Source organism: Pseudorasbora parva, chromosome 16, assembly GCF_024679245.1.
Source record: "Pseudorasbora parva isolate DD20220531a chromosome 16, ASM2467924v1, whole genome shotgun sequence".
Taxonomy (NCBI): domain Eukaryota; kingdom Metazoa; phylum Chordata; class Actinopteri; order Cypriniformes; family Gobionidae; genus Pseudorasbora; species Pseudorasbora parva.
The window spans coordinates 13,119,763-13,129,658 of NC_090187.1; the positions used below are offsets into that span (position 1 = coordinate 13,119,763).

Sequence of the window (9,896 nt, forward strand, 5' to 3'; positions counted from 1 at the left end):
AAATCAAATATACAGTGACTATTTAAGTTTGCGTCAGAAAAGTACATGAAGTATTTGAGAAGGACAAGTAAACTGAAATGGTAAGGGTAGCATGCTTCCCATAAAGTTAATGCATGGTCAGTAGGTGTTTGTGGCCATTTGAATGCATTTGTCCACATCAGCATTTACACTATGAAAGCAAACTGGAAGTAGTTGAAAGTATTTTAGACCCCATTTACACCTATCAGCATAAGCCACTATTTGGATCAGAGCAACCAAAACTCCTCTTCTCCAGTTGTAAATGGGGCTTAAGCAAGAACAAAGCAGAGCACGGCAAACAAAAATAAGGTCATGCGAATGCAGCACAAACAATACTTGAAACTTCCACGGATCAAAGACTTCCGGGTAGACACTTGTTACAAATATTTAACCCCAACCTCCCCATACACAACAAAACTACTGAACTGGTTTTAGAAATATTTATTTGTTCAAAAGCAAACTCGAGTAGACAAGTGTGCAGCTATGACTTCACTTGTTGCAACAACCTCAATATGCCTGGAGATAGACGTTTGTTTTGAGTAGTCTGCAGAGGTGTTAAATCTTGGAAGTCAGGCTGGACAGACTGCAGACTCATAGCTTGAAGAGGTACGTTGCTGGGCTGTGCCAGATGTTTGGAACCAAGGCTAGATGGCTCTGGGGTAGGAAAGACCTGGAAACCAGGGCTCCGGAACACAGATTGGTAACGGGCAGATGGCAGGCTACCTGACTGGACGACAGACTGGTAACGGACTTGGGCTGGTTTTTGCATGTTAGACTGGTCCACAAACTGCGAGTTGGCTTGTGCCAGCTTAAGCCCACTGGGCTGGGACAGAGACTGGTAACGGGCTTGTGCTGACTGCAGACTGCTGGGCTGAGATATGGACTGGTAGCGGGCTTGTGCTGACAGCAAGCCACTGGGCTGGGACACATACTGGTTACGGGCTTGGGCTGATGACAGGCTACCTGACTGGACCACAGATTGGGAACTGGCTTGGGCAGGTTGTTGAGGTTTGGACTGGTCCACAGACGGTGAGCTGGCTTGTGCCACCTTCAGGCCACTGGGTTTAGATACAGACTGGTAGCGGACTTGGGCTGGCTGTTGCATGTTAGACTGGTCCACAAACTGCGAGGTGGCTTGTGCCAGCTTCAGGCCACTGGGCTGGGACAGAGACTGGTAACGGGTATGTGCTGACAGCAGGCCACTGGGCTGGGATATGGACTGGTAACGGGCTTGTCCCAGCTTTAGGCCACTGGGCTGGTCCACAGACTGGTAACGGGTATGTGCTGACAGCAGGCCACTGGGCTGGGATATGGACTGGTAACGGGTTTGCGCTGACTGCAGACCACTGGGCTGGGATATGGATTGGTAACGGGCTTCTCCAAGCTTCAGGCCACTGGGATTAGATACAGACCGGTAGCGGGCTTGTGCTGACAGCAAGCCACTGGGCTGGTCCACAGACTGGGAACGGGTTTGCGCTGACTGCAGGCCACTGGGCTGGGATAGGGACTGGTAACGGGCTTCTCCAAGCTTCAGGCCACTGGGTTTAGATACAGACTGGTAGCGGGCTTGTGCTGACAGCAAGCCACTGGGCTTGGACACATACTGGTAAGGGGCTTGGGCTGATGACAGGCTACCTGACTGGACCGCAGAATGTGAGCTGGCTTGGGCTGGTTGTTGTGTGCTGGACTGGTCCACAGGCTGTGAGCTGGCTTGGGTAGGTTGTTGTGTGCTGGACTGTTCCACAGACTGTGAGCTGCCTTGTACTAGCAGCAGGCCACTGGGCTGGGACACAGATTGTGAGCTGGCTTGGGCTGGTTGTTGGGTGCTTGACTGATCCACAGACTGGGAGTTGGCTTGGTCTGGTTGTTGGGTGAATGACTGGTCCACAGATTGCGAGCGGTCTTGGGCTGGTTGTTGTGTGCTGGACTGGTCCACAGGCTGGGAGCTGGTTTGGGCTGGTTGTTGGGTGCTGGACTGGTCCACAGACTGTGAGCTGGCTTGGGCTGGTTGTTGGGTGCTGGACTGATCCACAGACTGTGAGCTGCCTTGTACTAGCAGTAGGCCACTGGGTTTAGATACAGACTGGTAGCGGGCTTGTGCTGACAGCAAGCCACTGGGCCGAGACACATACCGGTAACGGGCTTCTGCAAGCTTCAGGCTACTGGGCTGGTCCACAGACTGGTAACGGGTTTGTGCTGACAGCAGGCCACTGGGCTGGGATATGGACTGGTAACGGGCTGGTGCAAACTTCAGGCCGCTGGGCTGGTCCACAGACTGGTAACGGGCTTGTGCTGGCTGCAAGCCACTGGGCTGGTCCACAGACTGGTAATGGGTTTGTGCTGACAGCATGCCACTGGGCTGGGATATGGACTGGTAACGGGCTTGTGCAAGCGGCAGGCCACTGGGCTGGTCCACAGACTGGTAACGGGTTTGTGCTGACAGCATGCCACTGGGCTGGGATATGGCCTGGTAACGGGCTTGTGCAAGCAGCAGGCCACTGGGCTTAAATACAGACTGGTAGCGGGCTTGTGCTGGCAGTAAGCCACTGGGCTGGGACACATACTGGTAACGGACTTGGGCTGATGACAGGCTACCTGACTGGACCACAGATTGTGAGCTGGCTTGGGCTGCTTGGTGGGTGCTGGGCTGGTCCACAGGCTGTGAGCTGCCTTGTACTAACACCAGGCCACTGGGCTGGGACACAGATTGAGAGCTGTCTTGGGCTGGTTGTTGGGTGCTGGACTGGTCCACAGGCTGTGAGCTGCCTTGTACTAGCAGCAGGCCACTAGGCTGGGACACAGATTGTGAGCTGGCTTGGGCTGGTTGTTGTGCGATGGACTGGTCCAGAGGCTGTGAGCTGTCTTGGGTAGGTTGTTGTGTGCTGGACTGTTCCACAGACTGTGAGCTGCCTTGTACTAGCAGCAGGCCACTGGGCTGGGACACAGATTGTGAGCTGTCTTGGGCTGGTTGTTGGGTGCTTGACTGATCCACAGACTGGGAGCTGTCTTGGGCTAGTTGTTGGGTGCTTGGCTGATCCACAGATTGTGAGCGGTCATGGGCTGGTTGTGTGCTGGACTGGTCCACAGGCTGGGAGCTGGCTTGGGCTGGTTGTTGGGTGCTGGACTGGTCCACAGACTGTGAGCTGGCTTGGGCTGGTTGTTGGGTGCTGGACTGATCCACAGACTGTGAGCTGCCTTGTACTAGCAGAAGGCCACTGGGTTTAGATACAGACTGGTAGCGGGCTTGTGCTGACAGCAAGCCACTGGGCCGAGACGCATACCGGTAACGGGCTTCTGCAAGCTTTAGGCTACTGGGCTGGTCCACAGACTGGTAACGGGTTTGTGCTGACAGCAGGCCACTGGGCTGGGATATGGACTGGTAACGGGCTGGTGCAAACTTCAGGCCACTGGGCTTAAACACAGACTGGTAACGGGCTTGTGCTGGCTGCAAGCCACTGGGCTGGTCCACAGACTGGTAATGGGTTTGTGCTGACAGCATGCCACTGGGCTGGGATATGGACTGGTAACGGGCTTGTGCAAGCGGCAGGCCACTGGGCTTAAATACAGACTGGTAGCGGGCTTGTGCTGGCAGTAAGCCACTGGGCTGGTCCACAGACTGGTAACGGGTTTGTGCTGACAGCATGCCACTGGGCTGGGATATGGACTGGTAACGGGCTTGTGCAAGCAGCAGGCCACTGGGCTTAAATACAGACTGGTAGCGGGCTTGTGCTGGCAGTAAGCCACTGGGCTGGGACACATACTGGTAACGGACTTGGGCTGATGACAGGCTACCTGACTGGACCACAGATTGTGAGCTGGCTTGGGCTGGTGGGTGGGTGCTGGACTGGTCCACAGGCTGTGAGCTGCCTTGTACTAGCAGCAGGCCACTGGGCTGGGACACAGATTGTGAGCTGTCTTGGGCTGGTTGTTGGGTGCTAGACTGATCCACAGACTGGGAGCTGGCTTGGGCTGGTTGTTGGGTGCTGGACTGGTCCACAGGCTGTGAGCTGCCTTGTACTAGCAGCAGGCCACTAGGCTGGGACACAGATTGTGAGCTGTCTTGGGCTGGTTGTTGGGTGCTAGACTGATCCACAGACTGGAAGCTGACTTGTGCTAGAGGTAGGCCACTGGACTGTTCCATGGAGTTTGAAATAACTTGTTCGGAGTTCTGGCTGCTTTCTTGACGTGATAGTTGGATGCTGGGCTGAGCCACAAATTGGTTTAGTGCCTGTGCTTGTTGCACATCATTGGGCAGAACCATGGAACCATAGCCTGACTGCACTAGTTGCTGGCCACTGAGCAATGGCACAAGTCCAGACCCATAACTGACTTGTCCTAATTGATAGTTGGGTTGAGAGGTCTCATTTATTTGCTGCAAAGCCTTGACATAGGTAGCACTTGGAAAATGGACTGACCTGGTATCAGAAAGCAAGTTGGAACCAAATTGAAGTCTACTTCTCTGAGGCTTTATAAGGGGATGCGTTGCAGACTGGTAGTGAACTTGCACTAGTTGACCACTGGACTGGGAGCCGTTCTGCAATAGTTGCTGGCTACTAGATGCCACAGACTCATTACTGTGTACTACAGTTTGATAGTGGAGCTTTGGTGGCTCGGGTAGAGACTCACTGCTCATACTTGGACCCACTGCAGTGGTCACAGAAGCAGAAACAAGACTGCCACTACCAGCCAAAGATAGAGATCCTTGAAGTTGACTTCTAGCATCAGAGTCAGAACCAGGCTTATATAAATCAGTCACTGGTCCAAAACCAGAAGAGACATTTTGAGGACTATAGCTTACACTGGTATAACCACTCTTAACTTCTTCAGCACTAGAAGTTAATTCCATAGAACTTCGCGGACTAATGGGACTTGGGACTTTAATGCCATACCAGCTGTAGGAACTTCGTGGTTTCACATCAGCCTGCATGGGAAAACCAGTACCAGCCCCATAGTATATGGGATAGCCACTCCTGACAAAGCCACTGACTAGAAAAGAGGAAAGGGAAAAAGGAGACAATTCAGACAGACATGTTATCAAGCCTACAATATATAACTTGCCTGGATAAATCTTACCACTTCCAATATGGCTACAGACACAAAGACTGAGAAGTGCATGAGAAAAACTGTAAGAGAAAACATCACTTGTTAATGCCACTTGTTAACATATGCCAGATACTACAATTTATCATCATACCTTAATAGTCGGCTAGTGGTACCCTCCATGGCCAATCAGTAATACAACAACTTCCACCACCTCAATAAAACCACTACAAAATCATCAAACACATACTTGCAACCCAACACATAATAGTGTTGCCAAACAGGACTTTTTATAGTGCCAGCAACTGCCAGTTGCCAATCGGTTGTCATGGGAACATGTAATATTTAATTATTTGGTTCAGGTGTCACAACTCTGATCATGACAACTAGAGCTTGCATTCATGATGATTGCTTTTTTAAAACTATGATTACTGAACAGGGCCCGTATTTATCAAACATCTTAGAATTACTCACAAGAACACTGCTAAGAATTGACTTAAGAGTAAAAAAATTCTTGGCTCAAAGCTGCGCTTAAAAGTTAGTTATCAAGCGTCCCAATCATACTTTAAGTAAAATGTAGGATTCAATCTTAAGTGCTAGTCTTAAGCCTAGTTCAGACTGCACGATTTTCAAACTCGTCGGGTCACAGCTCTATTCACACTTTATGACTATCTGGGGTATCATTCAGTCACTGCTGTGTTCACACTGCACGATGGTTTGACGACAGAGGAGTTCACACTGCATGACTGAACAAGAGGAAGAATCGCCGACAACTCTCTCGCTCTCCGGTGTGCAAACTACGTTTCCCAAACACACGTGCGATGTGACAAGTAAACAACGCGAGATCACACGTGCGTCAGACCGGAGTTCTCGCGCGAGACTTGGAATTGTTATTAAAAATGATAAACTGCACAAAGTTTGCTTCAAATTGTATGTGCGCTGATTTGTGGAGAAAAAGAAAAAAGATTATGGCGGAAGAAATTGTTGGAGAGACAGAGGGAGCCAGGATTTTGTTCTGCAAAGACAGTTTGAGGTAAATAAATAATTATTTAATGTGCTGCTGCTGTGGCTGGATGTGCAAATGTTTGGCCTTTGTTTCTGTTTGATAGAATTGTAAATATATCTATTAAAATACTGAAATTCTGCTTTATAACTCCTCCCTGAACCTCCTGCTGCCCTGTATCTCACTCTCTCATTGGCTGTCGGTGTAATTTTCAGTCAGAACGCTGTTCACACAGCAGGAGTTTGAATCGCCGACAGGTCCAGATATTTAGCATGCCAAATATCTCACCGGCGTCAGCGACTCGTCTGCGATTCTCTCTGATCGCGTCTTTGATAATTCATACTGCGTGATTGTCACTCGCGTGCACGAGCACCGATTTGCCTGTGATCTCGGGCATTTGTCGGCGATTTCAAAAAAACCTGTCGGCGACTCAAAATCGGGGTAAAAATCGGGCAGTGTGAACTATGCTTTAGAGTGGATTTACGACACTTTGCTGTGCCACAAACAGGATTTTGGATGATGTCATAGGCATGGACCAATCACTGAATAGATGTCCTTATTTAAGAATATTCTCAGATAAATTCACATTGAATGGTGAAATTCCTAAGAGGAGTTTACATCCAACACACATTTGACAATAAAGTTTTCAAGAGAATACATTATAATATACACATTTTAAATGAAAGATAAACATGTTTTCATTCATTTAATTACATTTTTTAAACTGGTGTGCTGTTAAATGATAACAGCCTATATATAGCCTAGATTTTTTTTAAATATATAATCAGCCACCATGGATTCCAAAAGAAAACCGACATGGCAGGAGAAAGAAGCTATCGCTACTGCTTGCTGAATCACTCGAACAGTGTTTTTATTTTATTTTATTTTTTTATAAAACCCAACATTAACCAGCGCTGAAAAAGATGATGTCTGCTCTGTCCAAACGATACTGTTTGATTAACTGTTTGTCGTCAAACATTTCGAACACTCCCTCTATTGAAAGATTTGCACACGTCTCTGTCTCCTCAGCGCCATCTCAAGCCCCTACTGGCAACTCCTAAGCACTTGAGTGACCTCTCGAGCTGTCTTAAATAACTGGGAGAGTAAGAGTGATTCTTAGCTTTAAGACATTTGATAACTTGCTTTTATACTTAAGTTGAAAGTAGGAGTAAATTTCATGAATTCTCAGCACTTAAGACTAAAATAGCACTTTGAGAAGCTTGATAAATACGGGCCCAGGGCCTTTTGTTCGGCTGCAACAAAATTAAGTTTTTTTTTTTTTTTTTTTTTTTTTTTTTTTAATAAATTAATAAATTCAAATCTTAACCTGGCTAATGATAAATTACAATGATTAAAAAAAGTGACAAAATTATGACAAAATTATATTTTTGGTTGAACTATCCCTTTAGTTTAAGATTTATTTTAATCATAATTATGCAGACCTAGCTTCCAGCTTGTATTGCTGTTAACATTATTTAAATGTAACTTTTTATTGCAGGTGTAGTTGGTTGAAACAACGGCAGTCCCAGCAACACACTTCCAACACTGATTAGTGTCACAATTCACCATTCACAATTCGTCATTCTATCATAAACTACATTAACCATTATCCTTTCCCCGGATTCTTTAGCACTCACTGTTTACACCTGTGTTTTATTATTCTGTTTTCCACTTGGTTATCTCTGTTAATCCCTGTGAAGTCTTGTTTTGTGTACACTGCATTTCTGAGCATTTTCCTCAGTTTCATGTCTCTTGGTTTGTTGGATTTCTTCTCTGTTTCCCAGATTACCCATTTGCCTGTCTCTCCTGTCTTGTTTGCCTTTTTGGACTGTTTGCTTGTGTATGACCTTTTGCCTGCTTTTGACTACAATTGTGGGTTACCCTCTTAATAAATACTGCATTTGGATCTCCTACATTCTGCCTCAGAGCGGTTCTTTATAATTAGAGACTTTATTTACTTTGTTTTTTTTTTAACAAACAAAGTTGTTGTTTGTTATCTTTAGCAAGTTACTGTGAATCCCCCCTCCCTTCTACTTTAACTCTCATTGCTAGTTTAGCATAATACACACTTGAAATTTGGTCACACTTTGAATGTTATTTATATTAATATAAATGGTTTCTGATTAACTGTAAATATTTGTCAAAAGTAAATTATTGAATACATTTTTGTTGTTGATTGTTGTATTTACCATGAAGTTAATAAGACTTTTACATAATGCTCAAAGTTGCATATGGGCCATTAGATTTTAACAAAACTCAGCCATACTAAAATTCCATATAAGGCCCACATACAATTGTATTGTTTGGCTCATGTTTGGTGGAGTTATGGCACTGGCTCTGCTGTGGTAAAGAAGAAGTGGGCCAGATCTGGGCCGGCAAACACAATCTAATCTGGGCCACATCTAAGCTGTTTATCTGGGCCAGATCTGGGCCAAAGGAAATTTGCTGACTGGGATAATGGTGTGATTCAGAATGATCTTTACCTGAGATCCTTACCTGAGGCCTTGAGGAGCAGCAGCCTCAAAATAAAAACTTTCCCATGAGACGAGGCACTACAAAACAATGTCAATGGCAACCTGGGCCAGACATAAGACCTAACTGAAGCTCCAGCGTTAGTCTTTAATTAGCATATACCCTCCAATGCTTTTGATAGAGAGGAGACAAACTATTTTACCCTGAGATGGTTAATAGCTGTTAATGGCCGGAGAGAAGTTTCTCCCCTAATGCACTGCAGTCTGTCTGCAGTGCATACCATAACCTCAACAGCTCCCCATACATGGGGCACTCACTTCTGGGCTGGAGGAGAAATCTGTCTCCTCTTCCTGCAGTTGACCCTCGTCAGCCGCCAGATCCTCTGAGTGAACTACACCCCTCTCAAGAGATCGACAAGCTCCATCTCGGAACCCCATGATGTGTGTCACTGGACCTGCACACTCCTTCAAAAGGGAACAACTTACCACAAGCTTCATTTGCAAAATTGGCATGCAGAGTTGGCCTCTTTCCCCTTGCCAAGACATTGCCAATTTTCTCCTCTTTTGCTTTTCCCCCCCTCTTTTCTTCAGCACACATAAAAAACACAATTACTAAAGTAGCCTATTATTCAATAGGTGTCATCATTGTACAGTTTACATACATGTCGTATCCAAGTTTATTAGATCCATGTCATACAGTGTGATTTGTAATGATCTTATAAGATTACTGAAAATGGCACAGTCTGTAGCAGGCCTAATGGCTTGCATCAATCAATGCAATTAGACACATAGCAAGAATAATAATGACTCCGCAATCAATTATGTTTATTTCAGTAATGAGTCAATTAATCTATTTCCCTATGTAAAAGTAAAGTTTTCTCCTCTATTCACTATAACTGTAAACTGTTCAGTTTCATGAGTTTGTGAAGTCCATTTACAAACATAGAAAGAGATTATAAATTTAAAATAGCACATAGTAGTCTCTTCGAATTTTAAAACTGACATCAATCTGTCAGACCACACTATAATACATGGGTGTGCTGCATAAAAGGGTGATCTGATGATAAAAGGATCATACTGGTGGAAAAGTATGCAAAGAGTGTCACAAGGTTTAGGTATCTGTCAAAACATTGTATGAAGGAGTGGAAATTATCTGAATGAGCCCATATTTCTCAAATGACACCAGGCCATATGCAAAGCCTGAGTTAGGGACCTCATCCAGATGGTATTAAAAATTAATAGAGTGTTGAGAACATTAGGCTCTGTCTTCATGCTTCAAAAGTATAAAATTAGCACTGCAAAGATAACATTATCTAGTTGCTTTTGCTGCACCTGGCTCTTGGAACAAACTGCAGTCCTTTATA

The 9,896-nt window shown here is 45.9% G+C and overlaps 1 protein-coding gene across 1 annotated transcript; it reads right to left on the bottom strand.

Annotated features, from left to right (window-relative positions):
* Positions 1–444: 444 nt before the first annotated feature.
* Positions 445–5,323, bottom strand: LOC137043418 (fap1 adhesin-like). The gene is made up of 3 exons (XM_067419694.1): positions 5,213–5,323; positions 5,092–5,141; positions 445–5,004 (listed from the first exon to the last, which is right to left on the bottom strand). Exons 1-3 carry the CDS (start codon positions 5,239–5,241, stop codon positions 500–502), a joined length of 4,584 nt encoding a protein of 1,527 aa, XP_067275795.1. The 5' UTR covers positions 5,242–5,323; the 3' UTR covers positions 445–499.
* Between the last annotated feature and the right edge of the window lie 4,573 nt (positions 5,324–9,896).

Bases quoted from the DNA above. Each gene is read 5' to 3' on its own strand.
- LOC137043418 (XM_067419694.1), bottom strand. From the start codon at position 5,241: ATGGAGGGTACCACTAGCCGACTATTAAG. The intron at 5,142-5,212 runs GTATGATGATAA...TTTCTCTTACAG, and splicing joins ACCACTAGCCGACTATTAAG to TTTTTCTCATGCACTTCTCA. The intron at 5,005-5,091 runs GTAAGATTTATC...CCTCTTTTCTAG, and splicing joins CTGTAGCCATATTGGAAGTG to TCAGTGGCTTTGTCAGGAGT.